Here is a 21,236-nt window from a genome sequence, read left to right as displayed (position 1 = left end):
AGACCAATTGCTATATTGTGGGACAAAAGGCTTCAGTCCTTACAGAGGATCAGTTTGGCTTATCTTCTGTTGTTGATCCACACAATGTGGATCCAAGTCTACCTTGGAAACCATGGCACCTGCCTCAGTGGGGATGGTTGTGAGCCGAGAAGAGTAGAAGAGAAGCCCACTGGAGCAGGGGAGAAGGCTGCTGATAGACAAATGCTTTGGCATAGTTCCCCACAGCAGGGGACCAGAAGATACAGACCTGGCCCACCCAAAGTGTTGCTTTTCTCTGTGGGGTTCTTGATAAGTTGCCCTGAATTTGGGCAGCCATTTTTTTAGTGCCGGGGGTGTTTTTGCCTCCCATGGGTCACAGAGTCATGTAGAGTGCTTCCTATCCATACATTTTAGTAATCTTCCTTCTCCTCTTCTGATTCTTCATCTCCCCCTCAGGCTCTCAGGTAGCAGAGTGTTCCATTTGTTTAGTGCTTGGTTCTAGATAACTCAAAAACAGGGTTAAGAGATTCAAAGTCTTCCTGCAAGGGAAGAGAGAAACTGGTCCCTTGGAACCTGCTGACACTGCTTCTGTGTGAGCCAGGGAGGAGCACAGCCAGCTCTAGCTGACTCATCTCATCTGGGTCTTAAAACCCCACCTAGAGCTGTTGTTTCCTGGGGTAGCTTGCTGGTTTTGGCTTGCTCTCCTTTTCACTCAGTTTTGCTTTCCCTGCAATAATGATCTTTAAGTTTATACTGCTGTCTGAAAGGGCATCATGGTGCCTGACTTTTATTTTGAGATTCTGTCACTACAAGTGTATGTTTTATGGCTTGATCTAGTGAGTAGAGTTTTCTCCAAGGATGAGTCTTCTTTCCTTTTAATTGGCTAACGGACATTCAGTTCATCATGTATCCTACTTATGGGCTTCTCAACCAGAAAATGAGTTGTGTTTATAGGAGAAACCCAATGGGTCCAATGGGTCCAAGGAATCCGGCCTAATGGGGCTAAACTCCTGATGGCTTTAAAGGAAATGCCTGGCCAGGTTAAACCTCCAGAGGGAAGTGCAGCGTGACCAGGTTAAACCCCTTTCAAAAGATCCCGGAAAAGTCTGACCCTTGCTTTTGACTTATCATACTAAGATGTACAATTTGTCCTGGCCATTTTTGTACCCCACACCCCTAAGACACAATTGCTGGACACAATCTTTTCCATGTTCAATAATCAGGATCTAGATGAGGATAAGAGGAGGAGGGCTGAGAAAAAAAGGCGGACCAAAATTATGACTGTCACAATTGCCAGTGCTTTAAGCATACACAAGTCATCCAAGGGAAAACCCAGGGCCAATAACGGCCTGCAAGAAAATTGGACATGGGCCATATGACCTTACCAAGCCATTTCCCAGGTCCTGCTTCACATGTCAGGCAGTTAATGTGCCCGACTCATGGTACTGGAAGATTGATTGTCCCTGCTCCCAGTGAGGGGCTGGGCCAGCCAAAATCCTCACCCTCTGCTCTGCTGCAAAAGACTGAAGGGGCCTGGGGCAATCTGCAATGCCCGTGTCCATGGACATCTCATCTCCTGCAAGAAACCCTGGATGACCCTGGACATCGTGGATAAGCAAACGCAATTCCTGATAGACTCGGCTCCCTTCTCTGGAAAACCCTTCTCTAGATCTATAACTATACTTAGGGTTGAGGGGAGCCCTAGCCACCTGTTTTGATGTGTGAATTCGAAGGTCAAATGTTGAGTCATGAGTTTTTAATTGCCCCATAGTGTCCTACTCCCTAAGAGATTTACTAGTAAAATTGTCTATCTTCCCAGGCAACTTGCTATCATTCATTCCAAGGGACTCCAAAGAGACATGTGTAAAGTCCCCTTGGGAAATCAAAAGCTGGTAGCAAGGTAAGAAGGGCAGCCTTACAGCTCTTCAGCACCCTGGTCTTATTCCCAGTTCTTGAGGAGCACTAAACTGGTCCTTCTACAAGAGATGCAGTGGCAAGCTGTAAAAATCCCACATGGCGAATGGGTCACTTGAATTTTCACAAGACTCGGACCAATGGTGACCACACTACAGGTCTGCAAAGCTTGCCCACTAACCTTGGCAAGCTCAGACGAGCTCCTTTGTTCGAACCTGTATGGAGGGGAGGGACATAGCCTGGGAGGACTGACAATTATAAAGCCAGCTCTACCTAAACCGTCAGAGAAAAAAGACCACCCAAAAGAAGCAAGCTATTCCTGTGAACCTCTAAAAGACCCGAGGCCACTCTTCAAACAGCCAGGCTCCAGCGCTGCCTCAGGTGCAGATAAGCAGAGACACTGATGATCCTAATTCACCGCGGCTTAAATGGACACCTGTATTGGGACGCCTGTTTTAATTAGATCCATACTGTGAGTAATCTTGCTAGGACTACGACTCTCAGGCTCATAGGTAATTTCATAGGAAGCATGGAAATCTGACCAACTCCTTCTTGTATTTGGGCTCGAAACCTTTTCCCCGTCAACAGGCAACTCAACAGTTCCCCACATTTAATCACTTCACTCTTCTCATTATCTTCTGACAGGTTTTCTTCTCAGCCCAGCCGGTAAGCCACAACATCCCAAGGTAGTTAGAACATAATCCCCAGTAGGTAAGGTCCACAACCCCTTTCAGCCGGAACTACTGTAGCTATAAAACAGAGACCTCCACACCCTCAGCATCCCATAAAGAATTATAGAGATTTATTTCTCTCGGGGGAAGTGAGGCAGGAAGTTGTGATGTGGGGATCTGGTTGAGCAAGTGAGCGGGACCTCTCAGTAAGAGATCCAGTAGATGCACAGACAGAAGAGTTCCCAAAGCCCTGTGCTAGGACCAAACAGAGAATGCTATCTTCAGTTCTTCTCATGAGAACTCAAGCAGGTTTTTGATAGGACGGTGTAGAGCTGACGTCAGCCTGAGGCGTGGAGGGTACAAGAGATGGCCGCTATTAAGCTCTTGGCCACTGTGCACTCTTTCACAGTAGTTTGCTCTCATCCTGCAGCGTGTACTTCTTTTCCTACTTTTAATTGACCCCTATTCACTCTGCAGAGGATATTTCTCTTCCTACCTTTTTTTAAAAAATTTATTTATTTACCTTTTTTGAGACATGGTGTTGCTATGCAGTTCAGGCTGGCCTTGAGATCACTTTGTAGCCCAGGCTGGTCTCAAATTCACAACAATCCTCCTGTCTCAGCCTCCTGAGTGCTGAGATTACAGGCATGCGCCACCACACCCAACTATTCCTATCTTTAATACATGTAAAACCTAGCTTTCTTTTGCACTTGTTTTGTCTAATTTTTTTGTTCAGGACAAGAAGAACCTAGAAAGAATTTCTAGAAGGAGTCCCAGAACCTGAGACCCACAAACAGGACCACTGCTAGAACTGTCTCAGAAAAACTAACTCCTGCCAGTGGAATAACATAGGTGTCAGAAATCCAGCCACCTTTCAATTTCCACCTCTCTCTAATCCAGAAACTAGGTTATTGAATGCAAGCTGTAAGGTCTTCTAGGAAATATAGTCTCAAGGTGTCTAGCCTTAAAGAGTAAGACCCACTATTAGTGAGCTGTAGTTTAATCAAATCCTTCAATGTGGTATCAGCTACAATCAGACACCAAATTATTAACCAGCAGAGAGCACCTACCCATCTTCCCTTACTCCTGACAACAGTTCAGAGTAGAGACTTGATTTAGAGGCAGTTCACTCAAAGATGAGTCAGTGGATTATAACCTGATAAGAAAACATAACTTAGGACAATCAGACTCTTCTCCCACAACTTGAGATTGGGATGCTGAAGGATTGAGCCAGTGAACTGAGGGATTCACAGACGTTTGGTCAAGTAGTTTTGAGGTCAGAACAATGGTAGACCATAGGTGACCAATTATTACACATGTATTATTGAGACCTGTGAAGGTAAAAGCCAAAAGAAATGGCACAAAATGTTACAAAGGATTGTGCCTGAAAAAGAAACCAAGGAATTTTCTTTGAATTATTTTATATAAGCCTTTCAGTACTACTTTTTTTGTTTTATTTTGCTTTGCTTTCTGTTTTTTGAGGTAGGTTTTCACTTATGTAGCCCAGCCTGGCTTCAAATTTGAGATCCTCCTGCCTCAACCTCCCAAGTGCTGGGATTACAGATGTGTGTCAACACACCGAGGTAAAATTTTAAATTCTATGCTTGCATTGCTGGGATAAAACCTGAAACAAAATAAAGCAAAACAACAAAATGAACACCCTAAACTTGAGCCATTAAGCCAGAGCACCTAACTGTCATAATTACTAGCCAGAGAGGGAGCTCCAGATATTTCTGTCCTTACCTCACTTCCCTTTTTTTTTTTTTCTTCTTTTTGAGACAGGGATTTTCTATGGAGTTCAGGCTGACCTTGAACTCACTTTATAGTCCAGGCTGGTCTTAAACTCGCAGCAATCCTCCTGCATCAGCCTCCCAAGTGCTGGGATTACAAGCATGCATTACCACACCTGGCACCTCACTCACTTCTTACCTAGCACCTCTGCTGCTGTAATATTGAAAAAAAAAGTTAAAATAAAACCACTTCCTGGAAATTTTAAAGCCAAATGAGGAGTTGATCACCCAACAACAGGGCTAATTTTGAATATGGAAATAGTATCTATATTCTAGGTAAAGTGCTTATCTGTGTACAGTATAAACTTGATACAGATTGGCTGGTAATTTACCCTCTGTCCCCATAAGGTAGAGGATGCCACAGACCATCATAATGCCATACAGAAAAGGACTATCAAGAGATAGCTTAGCAGACATCAGCTGCATCTCTGAATCCATCCATGGCTTTACCAATGGACTTTGTCATGTGAGCCAGGAAATTATTTATTTTGCTTACGATCATTTACACTGAATTTCTATTACTGGTAGAAAGAAAGAGGACTTATTAATGGGGAGTCAAAGGTAGTTTAGTTTACACGTCAACAAACATTAGCAGTGTTCTATCAAATAGTTTAAGGACCAGTACAAAGGGACTAAAAACAGAATTCTAAGACATGCCTCATATACCTTGAGAGCTAGTCCAGCGTGGTCACCGGTTCAGTGTGAAATCAGTCATGTGGTAACTGTGAAATTCACTTTTCCCTAAGACTCGGGAAAGGGAGATTGCACTGTATTATTTTCTAAAATTTTCTTCAGCTGTAAAGTTTTATGATCCTATGCCATGACACAGAAGAATCAGTGAAGGTTTAAAACAGGAATGACTAATATGTAAAGGTGGTAAACTGGAAGGAGACCAGAACCTAGCATGACTACGGCGGTTATGCAGAAGGGCCGCATCTTGAGGCTGGTCTAGGGAACATGCAAAAATAATGGAGGAAAGGAGATGAACATTAGCAGAAAGTAATAACTCGATGCCTAACTATATAGAATATGAAGATGAATCAACAGGGACTCTACTCCAAATTTGCCAGCTTGGAATATTAAAAGAATAAAATCTTTAACAAAAATGAAGTAATTGAGTTCTTCGTTACAAGTATGAGGGGAAGAATTATTTAAATTTTGAATATGTTGAAACTAGACTAGTGGCATATATCCAAATAGAAAATCTATAAGCTTGAAAACTAACTGACATTCAAGTGGGAGATTAAGTCATAATTCTGAGAATCTTTGATCAGGGGGGGAACAGGGAAAGTCCTAGGAGTGAATAGAGCCTGTAAAACAGAAAACTGATAATTGACATTTTAGTTTGTTTATTTGTTTGTTTGTTTTTTTTTGTTTTTTTCTCCAGTACCGGGAACCGAACTCACGACCTTGCGCTTGCCAGGCAGGCTCTTTGCCGCTGAGCTAAATCCCCAGCCCCTTAGTTTGTTTATTAACAGGCAAAATATGCAACACCAACTGACCCAAGAAACCAAGAATAACAGAATCACCATCTCAACCCTCCTACGGAAACTGAGGCTGCAAATTTATCGGTCAAAGTTCTTGTTACTACTCCAGTGTTTTTTCTTGAGTCCCAAGTTAATAAAGTAAATTACTTTTTAAAGGTGAGGTTCTACATGCTTACCTGGTGTATGCCTAAAACCTTATGCACAATAATTTTCTGCCTAATTTAAGTTTGTACACACACACACACACACACACACACACACACAGAGTATGTCCCACAACCAGCGTTGTACTTAATCCAGCTCTGCTAACAATTTCCTTTGGCAACCTGGGCAAGTTATTTAGCTCCTATGTCCTTATCTTAACTAAGGCCTGATCTCATTTACCAATAGGGTTGTTGTGAACACTAAACGAATTAATATATATTTTTAAAATGTTTAATATATTTTTTAAAATGTAGTCAAGTATGGTGGCACACACCCATAATCCCAGCACTCAGGAGGCTGAGGCAGGAAGATCACTGCAAGTTCGAGACCAGCCTGGGCTACAAAGTGAGCTCAAAGCCAGCCTGAACTACATAGTAAGACCCTGTCTCAAAAATACAAAAAACAAAGTGTACAAACACCCATTCATGATAAAAATGCTACAGAAAATTGGAATAGATGGTCTTTATTTCAATCTGATAAAAGGAATCTATTGGGGCTAGGGATATAGTTCAGTGGCACAGCGCCTGCCCGGCAAGCACAAGGTCCTGAGTTTGAGTTTCAGTATCAGAAAAAAAAAAAAAGCCATCTATGACAAACCAATAGCCAACATCACACTAACTGAACAAAAATTGAAAGCTTTCACCCTAAAATCAGGAACAAGACAAGGATGTCCAGTATCATCACTCTTGTTCAATACAGTTCTGGAAACATTACGCAGAGCAATTAGACAAGAGAAAGAAATAAAAGGAATAAGGATAGGAAAGGAAGAAGTGAAATTATCATTATTTGCAGATGACATGATATTCTATATAGAGGACCCCAAAAACTCCACCAAAAGATTCTTGGATGTAATAACCAAATTGAGGAGTGTAGCTGGATACAAAGTCAACATTCAAACATCAATAGCATTACTGTATACAAATAACAAACTGAGAAATTATGGGAAATACCTTTCACAATAGCATCCAAAAAAATGAAATACCTATGAATCAATCTAACAAAGGAAATAAAAGATCTTTATGTTGAAAACTATAATACTCTGAAAAAGGGGGTCAAAAAGGATATCAGAAAATGGAAAGGTATCTCTAGCTCTTGGGTAGGAAGAACCAATATAGTGAAAATGGCCATACTTCCAAAATTGTTAAACAGATTTAATGCAATCTATCCTGATTAAAATACCAATAGCATATCTCACAGAGTTAGAGAAAGCAATCCTAAAATTCATTTGGAACCAGAAGAGATCTAGAATTTCAAAGGCAATTCTGGGCAACAAATGCAAGGCAGCGGGCATCACAACCCCTGACTTGAAATTACACTAAAAGCTACTGTGATAGAAACAGCATGGTACTGGAGGCGGGGGGCAGGGGGGTGGGACAGACCCAAGGATCAAAGGAAAAGATTAGAAGATGCAGAAACAACTCCAAACATACTTAGCCACCTTATCTTTGACAAAGGTGCCAAACATCTTCACTGGAAGAAAGACAGTCTCATTAATAAATGGTAATAGAAAAAAGTGGCTTTTCCCATCCCGAAGATTAATTAAAACTAGACCCTATCTTTCACCATGCATTAAACTAAAATCAAAATGGATCAAAGATCTAAATATTGAAACAAAAACACTAAATCTGCTGAAAGATAGAATAGGTAGAACTCTTAAAGACTAGGCAAAGACTTTATGAGCAAAACCCCAATTGCACAGGTAATATCACAAAGAATCAACAACTGAGCTCTCATTTTATTAAAAAGCTTTTGTACAGCAAGAGAAACCACCGAAAGAGTGAAGAGATAACTCATAATGTCAGAAAAAACTTTTGCCAGCTGTTCCTCAGGCAAAGGACTACTATATAAAGAACCCACAACAATCAGACCCCCCAGATTTAAAGACCCATCCCCAAAACAGCATCTGAAACGAATAGACACTTCTCAGATACAGAAGTGGCAACAGCAAATAAATATATAACCAAATGTCCAATATCACTGGTAATTCAAAAGATGCAAATTAAAACAATGCTGAGACTCCATCTCACCCCAGAAGAATGGCTATTATCAAGAAATCAACCAATAATGAATGCTTGTGGGGCTGTGGGGAACAAGGAACACTTTCCCATTGTCAGTGGGAGTGTAGACTGGTGCAACCACTGTGGAAATCAGTGTGGAGAGTCCTCAAAAAACTAGATCTAGATATTCCATTCATCCCAGCTATCTCCCTTCTTGATATCTTCCTAAAAGAATTAAAAGCATCATACCACAGTGATATATGTATACCCATGTCTACAGCAGCAGTTTGTAATAGGTAAATCTTGGAAACAGCCCAAATGCCCATCAACTGATGAATAAAGGAGTGTTTTTTTATACAATAGAATACTACTCTGCCTTAAGGAAGGATAAACTTGAGACATTTCTAGCTAAATGGATGCACCTTGAAAACATACTCTTAAGTGAAATAAATTGGACACACATGTGTAAACACTACATTGTTTCTCTGGTGTGAGAAAGTGTAAATAAGGAGCAAATGTATAATAGATATTGTGAAATACAAAGAAAATGTCCAAATAAGAAAGGAAACAGTGGGAGGGGGGGACAAGAAAAAAAAAGAAGGGAAAATGGAAACAAAGCTTTCGTAAATAAGTAGGGGAATGGGTTGAAGGGATGGAAGTGGTATGGGAAAAAAAGAAGCTACATAATCATGTACAGATACAAATTCTCTATGATGAATGTTATCATTTTTTTTTTTATTTTCATTTTTGTCTTTTTGAGACAGGGTCTCACTACACAGTTCAGGCTGGCCTTGAGCTCACTTTCTAGCCCAGTCTGGTCTCGAACTTGGAATGATTCTCCTGCCTCAGTATCCCGCGTGCTGGGATTACAGGTGTGCGCCACCACACCCGGCTCATTATTTATATTTAAAATGTACCGATAAAATTCAAAAATGCAAAAAAAGTCTGTACAACAACTCTTGGATCACACTATATATTCAATGAAGGCTAGTTATCATAAATGGGTTTTTTGTATTTTTTTAAAAAGAATAATAAAAAAACAATACCATAAATGCTTTGAGTTGTACATTATCTATATTTTTTGTCAGCCAATATTTTATAATTTTACAAAGTTATAGAAAAACTCGTTTCAAGAACCGTTAGCAGATTCTTCAGATTTTTAGGACCTAATTTAAATTCAACTCTTTAGCTGAATTTAAATACTGTTCTGTGTTTTGGGTTTTCCCAGTTCATGAAGATGTAAACCAGATGTTTGAAGATCAGACTGGGAGCATATATGTAAAATATTTTTCTAAAATACAAAACATATATTATTACAGTATTATTCTGAAGCTACAACTCCCAAAATTGCAGTCCCGAAAATGGTGATATGAAGTATTAGGCTTATTTAAATACCTACAACATTCATAACAATGGAAGAAACATATTTTTTAAAAATTGAAGCCACCCTTGCTTTTGACCCAAGTTGGGCATTTTCTGGGGCAGTGCTTGAAAAACATGATCCAACTTTCATCCAGTTGTTTCTAAAGAACTTCAACAGGCTACAGCACTTGCAAACCACAGTACCTATTATTTAATGTCAGCCGTACTTTAACAAATTCATCCCCGCTCCGCAGTGGGACGTTTAGCCTAGGTACCAAATTCGAAAAACAGACACCAGCTCTCCGCGTACCTCATACAAAAGAGAAGCGCGCAACCTGCAGCCTTTGAGGATGCTCTGCACACCAGGATGTGATGTGCGGGCACGCATGTAATCCCAGCACTCAGGAGGCTGATGCAGGAGGATTGCTGCGAGTTCGAGGCCAGCCTGGGCTATACATAGCGAGGTCAAGGGCTAAACCGAATATCGAGACCCTGTCTCAATCAATCAATCAATCAATCAATCAGGAAAAAAAAAGAGGGTAGGCAGGGAACGATGGGTTAGAACCGAATGCTGCAACCTGCAAAATGCGAACTTCCCGGCAGACCGATAGCGGGACTGTGCGGTTTCCCTCCTGGTCTCGCTCGCCACTCCCAAGGCCACCTGGGGGCCACCGAGTGCGGCGGGCAGAGTCGGGCGAAGGTAAATCAAGAAACAGAGGCGGCGGCTGCGTGACCTGGGCCTGGGGTAGGAGACCGGGAACAAAGAGGTCGCGAAGTCTCCACAGCCAAGGCAAAGAAGCAGATTCCCGGACTCTACTCCGGTCTCATAGGGTCACCAAATCTACCAAGCAACACACAAGAAACGGTATTCTAAACTACAGCCTGGGCGGCTGCGGTCCCACGAAGTTCGACAACAACCAGCAGAACCGCTACCGAAACACCGCCGCGCTCCTTAGCAGCGACGCCTCAACCGAGCTGTTCTTTTCTTTGGTCCCGCCCCACTGCTTAGCGTAGATTGGTGGAGGGTAGCAGCGCGGCCGCTGATTGGGGGGCGGCGGATCGCTCCTGGAGACTGTGGCGTTCGGTTGCTCCGTAGTGCTAAATTTATCTCCAGACCAGGACCTCGCCACCCGCGAATCGGAGCTCTATGGAGGTGGCTTAGGCGATGCCCCTGAGCTGAGAGCATCACCCTGTCCCCGCATCATTCTTTCCTCTGTTTTGTTTTTCACCCCCTCTCCCTTCTTCCTCCTTCCAGTCTGCGACGACTGGCTCTTCACCCTGCTCAGGCCTCGGTGAAGGTGAGGAGCAGAGCCGCCACCGCGGCTAAGCGGCGCTCTCCGAAATGGCCGCTGCCTCCAGCTGTCTAAAATGGCGGTCACGGGCTCCGCTGGGGGCCGCGGCGCTGCTGGGCAGCCCAGCCGCGGCCAGGACCGCTCTGTCCGTAGCTGATGGAGAGGAAGCAGGAAGGTGTTGGGTGCTGAGTTGGTTTCCTGTGGTCCTTAGCGAAGGCGACCGCCGGGGGACGCGAGAGGAGCCCCGAAGCAGGCTGGGCTGCGGCCGGAAGCCAGCCCGGAGGTGGCGGTCTGTGGGCCGCCCGCACCTGCGAGAGGGAGGAGCTGAGGGGTGGCGGGTCCGGGCCGCAGTTCGAAGTGGCCCTGGAGAGGAGCACTGAGGTGTGGCAGGGCTGCCCGCGCCTGTGATGATTGGCTGCGCTCGGACCCTGCCCTTCTGCCCCGAGAGCGGTTGTCCTCACCTGGAGCCGTGCGCGGGCGGAGAAGGCGGGAAGGATCGAGGGACCTGTCAGTTTAACGGGAAGGAGAGAGGGAAGATGAGTGTTTTTCCCTCTTGGCGGAGTGGAACGGAAAGTTCGCTCAAGGGAATAAATACCGATCACTTGTCCCCAAGAGATTCGGGTCACACTTCTCAAGATGTGGCCCTCCTCGGGAAAACGAAGCTTCTACGCTTCTGTCCTCTGACAGCAAGAGAGAAGAATCCTAATCCTTTAGGTAAACCAGCGTCTCCACGAAGTTGTCTTGCTACATCCAAGTTGAGACCGTGAAGGAGGATGCTGTTTTGCTCCCGATAAGAAAGATGTTTTTTCTGGCAGTTTGAGACCGTTGACTTTCTGGCAGTTGTAACCCATTGTTAATGTTTCTCTGTGCGACCCAATTCCTGGCACCAGATTTTTTTTTGTCTTTTAATGCTTGGGGAATAGAATGTTAGGGAACACACAAGTAATGACTAGGCACGTGTGCTGTGCGATCAAACTTCGGGCTGTGTGTTTCTTAAAAGATAATGTTAATTTAGGAGGTAATTTAATCTCTTTATCCGCCTCTGAAGTGGGATTATTAATATCCCAAACTTTTGTTTACATAAGCTAATCTATAGGAGGAATTGAGAACAGTTACAGGCACATAGTAAACAATAATTAATAATTACATTAGTTGCTTTAGGAGATTGATTATTGAGGGGACAAAACGTTATAGCCAAAGGCATATTTCATATAACACTACCGTGTATAATTAATTCCATTTTAGTTCAGTGCTGCTTTTAGAGACATTAAGATGGAGCTATACTTGTAAAATTTAGGTTTAGCTTCTGAAAGTTTTGTGCATTTCTCTGAAGTTAGTGCAAAAGGGAGCATTTCAAAGCACTGAAATTGTCAAATATTAAAACAGGATGAAAGTACATTTTTATTTTACTAGAAGCTGTGCATCTTCTGTTTTAGTCCAAGAGCTGTGCTGCAAGACTCACTTGCACTACCTAAATTTAAAATAAATTGTGGTTCATGTTTGGTTGTCTTAGAAGTTTGTAGTTAGTCCTGTTGCAGTGTCTAATTTTAATTTTTCTCATTCTAGGCTTCTGGTTACTCCCCTTCCCAGCCCATCCCTTAATTTTATTCTTTTGAAGAGTCTGCATTTCAAGCTGCCAAAGTGAACAGTGTGATTGCAGAAGGGGAGTACTCCTCATTTCAGGTATCTTACCCTGTTTTACCTATTAACAAAAGAACCATCTTGATTGAGGATCTAACATGAGTGTAGCAATCTTACTCTGTAGTCAGAGGTAAAAGTCTGAGTCAAATATAGCTATAGTTGTTTAGATAATTTATCTCTAATGTAAAAAAACTTAACCTATAAAATATAGTATTTATTAGAGATTTTTGAGCTTGTGTTACTGTTTTTATTGTGCTTTTTATTATATCAGGGAGAAAACTTTAAAAATAAGAATTTAGATTTTCTTAAGGTCCCAGTTAAGTCTTCATATAGTGTAACAGAATGCAAAGTAATTAATAAAAATATACATTACTTTAAATCTTAATTAAAATAATGTAAGCATATGTAATTTTTAAGTCCAGAGTAACTTTTGGTCTATAGTTCATTCTTTATTATTAACATATAATATTTAGGATACAATAGAATTCCGCCTTGTAGCACTTGGACCTTTGTGTGTTTTTAGTATAGGTTATTAGAATTGTTGCCATCTGTGAAGGGAGACTTAAGCTATATAATAGTATCAATACTTAATACATCGAATGGCAGTAGGCACCAAAAAGCTCAGAGTTTCCAAGTTTCCATCTCATTACATGAGATGAGATTGGCAAGTTATGATATGTACTGTTTGTATGCATAGGGTTTTATTGGAACACAGCCACAGCCATTCTTTTAGCCTTCATTTATGGCTGCTGTAATGCTATAGCTACAGATTTCAGTAGGGCAACTAAGACTGTTATCGCCCACAAAGCCAACTATGCAGCCCTTTGTAAAATGTTTGCCAGCCCTTGCCACGGGGTATAGTCCTAAATACGTTATTTCCCTAAAATGTTTATCAACTCTTTGTTATTTCTTAGCCTAATGGTTCCCAGCTTTTTTATAAAATGTTAATACTCTAAGTGAATAAGTGTTTTGAGAAAAAAACTGACGCTGATAATAGTGTTTCTATATTGTTTATTTAAATATAAGTTTAAGACTACTAAACTCATTTCTATAGCTTTTATTTTTATGTGATAATCTACCTTTAAGAGAGGTGTGCCATACCTGAGAGCACCAGCAAGTCGCATGAGAGATCACCTGATAAACGAACGTGTGATGTTCCATCTGCGCATTGATGCATAGGCAGCACTTACAGATTAAGTGATGTATTATTATATATCATCTCTCATCTTTTTGTATCCTGTCTAATAATTTCAACATATTTGTAATACTCAATCTTTATTCTAAATTAACCATGTTTTGTACCACAACCTCTTTACCCATGGATCTTTTGCTGAAGCAAGGAAGTCTTAAACAAGAAGTAGAATCTTTTTGTTACCAAATTGTATCTGAATCAAATGATCAAAAAGTTGGAATATTACAAAGTGAAGATGAACAGCTGCAGCCATCAGTTTCTAAAAAATCAGAAGGTGAGCTTTCCAGGGTCAAATTTATGTCTGGATCCAATAAAATGACAACATTTAGTAAGAAACCAAAGAGGAGAAAATATGATGAAAGTTATTTGTCTTTTGGATTTACTTATTTTGGAAATAGAGATGCACCTCATGCTCAGTGTGTATTATGTAAGAAAATCTTATCAAATAGCTCTTTAGCCCCAAGTAAGCTACGAAGACATTTGGAAACTAAACATGCTGCGTATAAAGACAAAGACATTAGCTTTTTCAAGCAGCATCTTGATTCACCTGAAAATAATAAACCCCCAACACCTAAAATTGTCAATACAGATAATGAAAGTGCTACAGAGGCATCATACAATGTGAGTTACCATATAGCCCTGAGTGGAGAGGCTCACACTATTGGAGAATTGCTTATCAAACCTTGTGCAAAAGATGTAGTGATGCGGATGTTTGATGAACAATATAGTAAGAAGATAGATGCAGTACAACTTTCAAACAGTACGGTTGCACGTCGAATTAAGGATCTAGCTGCTGACATTGAGGAAGAGCTTGTTTGTAGACTAAAAGTATGTGATGGGTTTTCACTACAGCTAGATGAATCAGCTGATGTTTCAGGACTTGCTGTGCTGCTTGTGTTTATTCGTTACAGGTTTAATAAATCTATTGAGGAAGACCTACTCTTATGTGAATCTTTGCAAAGTAATGCTACAGGTGAAGAAATATTCAATTGCATCAACAGTTTTATGCAGAAACATGAAATTGAATGGGAAAAATGTGTTGATGTTTGTAGTGATGCTTCTAGGGCAACAGATGGGAAAATTGCTGAGGCTGTCACCTTGATAAAATATGTGGCCCCTGAAAGCACCAACAGTCACTGCCTATTATATCGACATGCACTAGCAGTTAAAATAATGCCTACATCCCTTAAAAGTGTGCTAGATCAAGCAGTACAAATCATCAATTATATTAAAGCTCGACCACATCAATCGAGACTACTAAAAATTTTATGTGAAGAAATGGGTGCTCAGCACACAGCACTTCTTCTAAATACAGAGGTAAGGTGGCTTACCCGAGGTAAAGTTCTTGTAAGACTTTTTGAACTTCGGCGTGAATTACTGGTTTTTATGGATTCTGCTTTTCGACTATCTGATTGTTTAACAAATTCATCTTGGCTGCTAAGACTTGCATATCTTGCTGATATTTTTACTAAATTAAATGAGGTTAATCTGTCGATGCAAGGGAAAAATGTAACAGTTTTTACAGTGTTTGATAAAATGTCATCATTGTTAAGAAAATTGGAATTTTGGGCTTCATCTGTAGAAGAAGAAAACTTTGATTGTTTTCCTACACTCAGTGACTTTTTGACTGAAATTAATTCTACAGTTGATAAAGATATTTGCAGTGCCATTGTGCAACACTTAAGGGGTTTGCGCTCTACCCTTCTAAAATACTTTCCTGTAACAAATGACAGTAATGCTTGGGTTAGAAATCCATTTACAGTAACTGTTAAACCAGCCTCTTTAGTAGCACGGGATTATGAGAGCCTGATTGACTTAACATCTGATTCTCAAGTGAAACAAAATTTCAGTGAACTTTCACTAAATGATTTTTGGAGTAGCCTAATTCAAGAGTACCCAGGTATTGCAAGGCGTGCAGTTCGTGTGCTTCTTCCTTTTGCTACAATGCACTTGTGTGAAACAGGATTTTCATATTATGCTGCAACTAAAACAAAATATAGGAAAAGACTTGATGCTGCACCTCATATGCGGATCCGTCTTAGTAACATTACACCTAATATTAAACGGATATGCGATAAAAAGACACAAAAACACTGTTCTCATTAAAATTGGAGAGTTTTGCATGTCTTGATAACCAAATGTAAGTGAAAATAAAAGACAATTTACTTCATTTCTAGTATTTGGGGTTTTAAATAAAATGATTCCAATTTTTTAGTATTTTGATTTTTAAGAAAGCTAAAGAATCAAAAATTTCAATGTTTTTGGCATTTCTTTACTTGTAATTTTCACAGGGTTTCATAGTCGTAACTGAGGAATGATGAGCCACAAAATAAAATTCAGTTCTTAGCATAACGTATCTCCTGAATCTAATCCCTGTTCATTTTTCTAGCCATGCTTGCCCTGCAGCCCTCCAATCCCATGGGACTTCTTGCCACGGCCTAAATATATCACACGGTTTCATGCTTTCAGGTCTCAAAAAAATTACTTCCTTCCCATCTCACTTTCTGACAGATTCCTATTTGCTTTGCAATACTTTCACTTAGTTTATCTTCAGATATTTTCATTCTCTAGATCTTTCTATTTTGATTCTATTTTGCACTGTTCTATTTATTTTGGGGATTGTCTATTGCAACTCTGAATCCTGGTGGTCTCATGATTTTCACTGTTACTGGACTGAGCTATTAGAGGTTGTTATCCAGATCTGTCTTCATTGTCTAGCAAAAGGCTCTACTAAGGTAAATGGTTAATAAAAGAAAAGAGTAATGGTGTGGATGAGCCAGTAAAAAAAGAAACTGGTACCGTGTGAACCCAGTACTACCCTTTGTTTTTGTTGGCTGTGTTATCCCAGGTAGAAGTCAATGTGCCGTAATGCAGAAGTCATTGAGGAAGGTCATCATTCTGAGATGAAAGCTGAACTATTGAAAAAGGAAAAATATAAAAAATGTTCTCAGATATTTTCTTTCTAGTTCCTATATAGATTATTGCAATTTCCATATATAGTAATCTAAATCAGTGGGGTCTTTCTGTACAGCACTTGAAGATGATTACACTGAAGCTCCTACCAGTTATTCTTGGAATACTGTAAAGGGCTTCTGACTGACTTTTCTGTCCTGGGCTAATTTTCCTGTGTCTTATTATAAAATACTAGTCCCTAACTCAATATTAAAACATTTTGTGTCACTCCTAAAGTCAAGGCCTACTGTAAATAATCTTTATTTCTTTAATCCCAATTATCCAAACCTGTCTATCTGGGTGAGTAGAAATATCTCATTAAGGCAGAATGTGGTAAAATGACTGGGTTCAAGGGTCCGTTCCACTGCTTAGCCCTCTGAGTACATCATTCCGAACTTTCTTGAACTTCATTTATCTCATCTGTAAAATTATTATCTCCTTTGAAAGATTATTAGGAAGATTAACCAAGAGTATATGTAAATCTAACAGGTTGATCAGAAATACATGCGCAACGTGTTCTCAGTCCTGCCCAACCATGTCTCAGTTAAACTTGATTGCACACGTCACGAATTTTTATTCTTTGATGGCTTTCAGGCCATCAGACCTCTCCTCATCTGAAGTAGTGAGGTTAAGCAATTTAAATCATGTTTTAGCTCTTTTATCACCTTATTAAGCATCTGTTTGTGTTAGACACCTTAGTAGATGCTTTATATGTTATCAGTAATCTTTACTGTAGTCCTATAGGATTAAGTAATGTGAGGTCAAGTTAGAGAATTTAGTCAATTATTGCCCTAAAATTTTTCTGAGTATCAAATAGTGACTTGAGACAAATAGTGATTTGAGATTATAATCTAAATCTTGTGTTTTCTAAATTCACCCAACAGTCGGGCTTGGTGGTACATTCCTGCGATACCAGCACTCAGGAAGGTGAGGCAAGAGAATTGCTGCGAGTTTGAGGCCAGCCTGGGCTATACATAGTGAGTTCAAGGCCAGCCTGAACTACATGGCAGGACCCTATCTCAAATCCTACCACCCCCCACAAAATTCACCCAGTGTTAGCCACCTACTCCAGAATAGTACTGCTTTTGTGTAAGAGTATAGATTAAATGCTATCAAATAAAATTATCTAAAAAGATACATTGTAATTTAGCATACATGAAATACTTTTGTCTACCAATCCCATAATTTAAAATGACCTACTTTAGGGGCTAGGGATATAGCTCAGCAGCACAAGCACCTGCCTAGCAAGCCCAAGGTCCTGTGTTCAATTCCCAGTACCAAAAAAATAAAATTACCTACTTTGAGCTGAGTGTAGTGAAACATGCCTGTAATCCCAGCACTTGGAAGGCTGAAGCGGGGGGATCACCCTGAGTTTGAGGTCAGCCTGGGATACAAAGTGAGTTCAAGGCCAACCTGGGCTACAGCAAATCCCTGTCTCAAAAAGCCAAACAGTCGGGTATTGTGGTGCACATCTATAATTCCAGCACTTGGGAGGCTGAAGCAGGAGAAGCACCACAAATTCAAGGCCAATCAACTACAAAGCAAGAGCCTGTCTCAAAAAGAAAGCAAGGCCGGGTGTGGTGGCTCACGCTGGTAATCCCAGCACTCTGGGAGGCTGAGGCAGGAGGATCGTTGCGAGTTCAAGATCAGCCTGGGCTATAAAGTGAGCTCAAGGCCAGCCTGGACTGCATAGTGAGACCCTGTCTGAAAAAGACAAAAAATTAATTAATTAATTAATTAATTAAATGACCAAGTTTGAGATGTCCAGTGCCATAATATTTGTGTCTGGCTTGTACATAAAATTTGATAACTAGATTTCTTATCCAATTATTGGTCTTGAACCTATATTCTGTCTAGGATGTCAACCTCTTGAGATACAAAACCTCTCAATTTTCAGTCCTTTTCTCCTAACCTCCTCTGGGAGTCTAGGTTCCTGCATTTAAATCCAATTGAATTGGCTGGACCCCTGTTATCTATCACTAGACCTCTTCAATACTGACCCTCCCCAACTTGATGTGAACTGTTCGCCCTTCCTATAACCTATCAGAACTGTCTTACATTGTTACATGGCTAGTGAGAATGGGGTTTTAGTACTTAAAGGTAGATGTAGAAGCTGCTGGATGATATGTCTAGTTCCAAATGCAGTTAGTATAACTATTGTTAATTAGCACAATGGAAAAAATTCTGAAGTATCAACAGAGTTCTGCAGCCTTACAATAGATAAGTTCATCCCCACTCCAGGCCTTAGTTTCTTCATTTATTAAATGAAAGGGGTTAAATTAGAATGAACTCTTAAAATTCTTATCAGGTAAGTTGGTGTTTTGTTTGTTTTGAGACAGCATCTCACTATGAAGTTCAGGCTGGCCTTGAACTCACTATGTAGCCCAAACTGGCATCAAACTCGTAGTTCATTCTCCTATCTCAGCCTCCAAAGAGTTAGGAGTATAGGCTGCATCATCACATGCAGCTCAACATCAAATTTTAAGCCTAAAGAAAGATTAGCATCAAAACTGCTCAGCTCTTTGAAAGACATTTTTTCTTACAAAGGGAACTTTCCTACTCCAGGGTGTGGTGCTTGCCCATAGTCTCGGCACTCAGGAGGCAGGAGGATGGCTTCAAATTCAAGTCCAGCCTGGGCTACAGAGTTCAGAGTGAGACCTTGTTTCAGAAACAAACAAAAAGCAGGGCGTGGTAGCCCACGCCTGTAATCCCAGCACTCAGGAGGCTGAGGCAGGAGGATCATTGCAAATTCGAGACCAGCCTAGGCTACAAAGTGAGCTCAAGGCCAGCCGGAACTGCATAGCGAGACCCTCTCTCAAAAAGACAAAAACAAACAAGGGACAAGCTTTTTCAGTGAATCTTTTACCATGATGTTTTCATAAACCTGCTTATAAATTGGTCATAAATTTATATCTATCATGGATACTTATTGGGTAGAATCAGTGAAAGGCTTTTTTTTTTTTTCTAGAAAGGCTTGTTTGGAAGGAAGGCATATTTTAACATTTAGAAAACATTAAAGGAGAAACTAAAATATTTAGCTCTATCTAGCTGATTCAGTAGAGCATAAGACCTAAAATAGTTTTCAAAATATTTTTGACCACAAACCACAAAAAACATTTTACACTGTGATACAAGTGTATGTGTGTTTAAGGTTCATAAAACTGCTAACCCTTCATATGTGTAGTGCAGTCTGTTTTTCTATTTAATTTTTTAAATGACAGATACAGTCCACAAATTCTGGATCCATTCTTTGGTTATAACCCACTGTGTGAAAATGTTAGTGTAGCCAGATATGGTGGCACACACCTGTGATCCCAGCACTCTGGGAGGCTGAGGCAAGGGGACCATTGAGTTCAAGGCAACTTGGGCTACATAGTAAGTTCAAGGCCAGCCTGAACTACATAGCAAAACCTTGTCTCAAAAAAAAAAACAAAAAACTGATGAATGTAATGCCATTAATCTTTTCTTTTCTTTTCTTTTCTTTTTTGGAGAGAGGGTCTCGTTACACAGTTCAGGCTGGCCTTGAGCTCACTTTGTAGCCCAGGCTGGTCTCAAACTCACAATGATTCTCCTGCCTCAGCATCCCAGAGTGCTGGGATTACAGGCATACACCACCACGCCCGGCTCTTTTTCTTTGCTTGTTTGTTTGTTTGTTTGTTTGTTTTGAATGCCATTAATTTTAACAAAAGTTGTTCAGGAATTTGGCTTTAAACCAATTCTAGTGTAGTATTACTCTAGCCACAGGAATTGGCCGGGGAATAGCACGTGACACAATACAAGCCAGTGAAAAGCAAGGGAAATATTTGTAGGGCCTTCAAAACAGCTGTTTCCTCACTCTCAAGGAAGAGATAAAGGTCCCTTGTGTGTGGGAACTAGAATCCTAACAGCTCCCTAGCTACCAATTTGTGGGTAAAGCCAATATGTAGAAGGGCAAAGCCAAAATAACTTGAAAATTAAACCAGGGCCTAATTGGACCACACTTGGTAACTACCTTGTGTTTAATTTTTGTTGTTGTTACCTAGGCTAATAAATGCCATTTATTAAGACAATTTAAATTGGGTTTGCTGTTATAATAGACAAAATCAATATAGTGGCCTAAAGGGAAAGCAGTATAAAACTAGAACTGACGGGTAAACTTAGCTGCAGTTATGTCATCTTGAACTAAGTCTGAACTTGGTTATTCAGCCATCTATTATAGTGCAACCATTTGAAAATCTGCCACTGGTAATATTTTAATAGACCAGAAACTAAGTCAGTCCATGTATTAACTACCATTAAATACCATTTTATTTCTCTTAGGCAACTTGATAATAATAGTTATCTAATGTTACAAATTTTATTTAGACTACTCATGGATCATATAATTTTTTACATATATAATTGAAGTTATTAAAAATACCCACTTATTTTTCTTTTAATTTGCTTAAGGCACTCATAAATATAATGGATTTTTTTTTTTAATCTTTTTGAGACAGGTTTTCACTATGCAGTTCAGGCTGACCTCAACTCACAGCGATCCTCCTACTTCAGCCTCCAGAGTGCTGGGATTACAGTCCATGTACTACCACCCCTGGCTTTTTAATGGAATTTTTAAAACCAAATTAAGCCAAGCATGATGGCACTTGCACCTGTAATCCCAGCACTTGGGAGGCTGAGGCAAGAGGATCTCTGTGAGCTCGAGACCAGCCTGAACTGCATAGTGAAACCCTATCTCCAACAGACCAAAAGACCAAAAAAAAAAAAAAAGCTCACTAT

The 21,236-nt window shown here is 40.4% G+C and overlaps 1 protein-coding gene across 4 annotated transcripts; it reads left to right on the top strand.

Annotated features, from left to right (window-relative positions):
• Nucleotides 1-8,915: 8,915 nt before the first annotated feature.
• Zbed5 (zinc finger, BED-type containing 5) lies at nt 8,916-15,881 on the top strand. 4 transcript variants are annotated; one of them, XM_005380287.2, is made up of 3 exons: nt 8,916-10,702; nt 12,263-12,379; nt 13,424-15,881. In XM_005380287.2, the coding sequence occupies exon 3, from the start codon at nt 13,629-13,631 to the stop codon at nt 15,633-15,635; it is 2,007 nt and encodes a 668-aa protein (XP_005380344.1). In that variant the 5' UTR covers nt 8,916-10,702; nt 12,263-12,379; nt 13,424-13,628; the 3' UTR covers nt 15,636-15,881. The 4 variants fall into 4 exon arrangements, with proteins under 4 accessions (XP_005380344.1, XP_005380345.1, XP_005380343.1 ...); XM_005380288.2 differs by having other exon boundaries at nt 13,392-15,881; XM_005380286.2 differs by having other exon boundaries at nt 12,263-15,881.
• Nucleotides 15,882-21,236: the final 5,355 nt, after the last annotated feature.

This window comes from Chinchilla lanigera, unplaced genomic scaffold (genome assembly GCF_000276665.1).
Source record: "Chinchilla lanigera isolate Chin_1 unplaced genomic scaffold, ChiLan1.0 scaffold00013, whole genome shotgun sequence".
Lineage (NCBI taxonomy): Eukaryota > Metazoa > Chordata > Mammalia > Rodentia > Chinchillidae > Chinchilla > Chinchilla lanigera.
The sequence above is the reverse complement of the archived record's forward strand: the minus strand, read 5'-3'. Positions and strand labels throughout refer to the sequence as shown.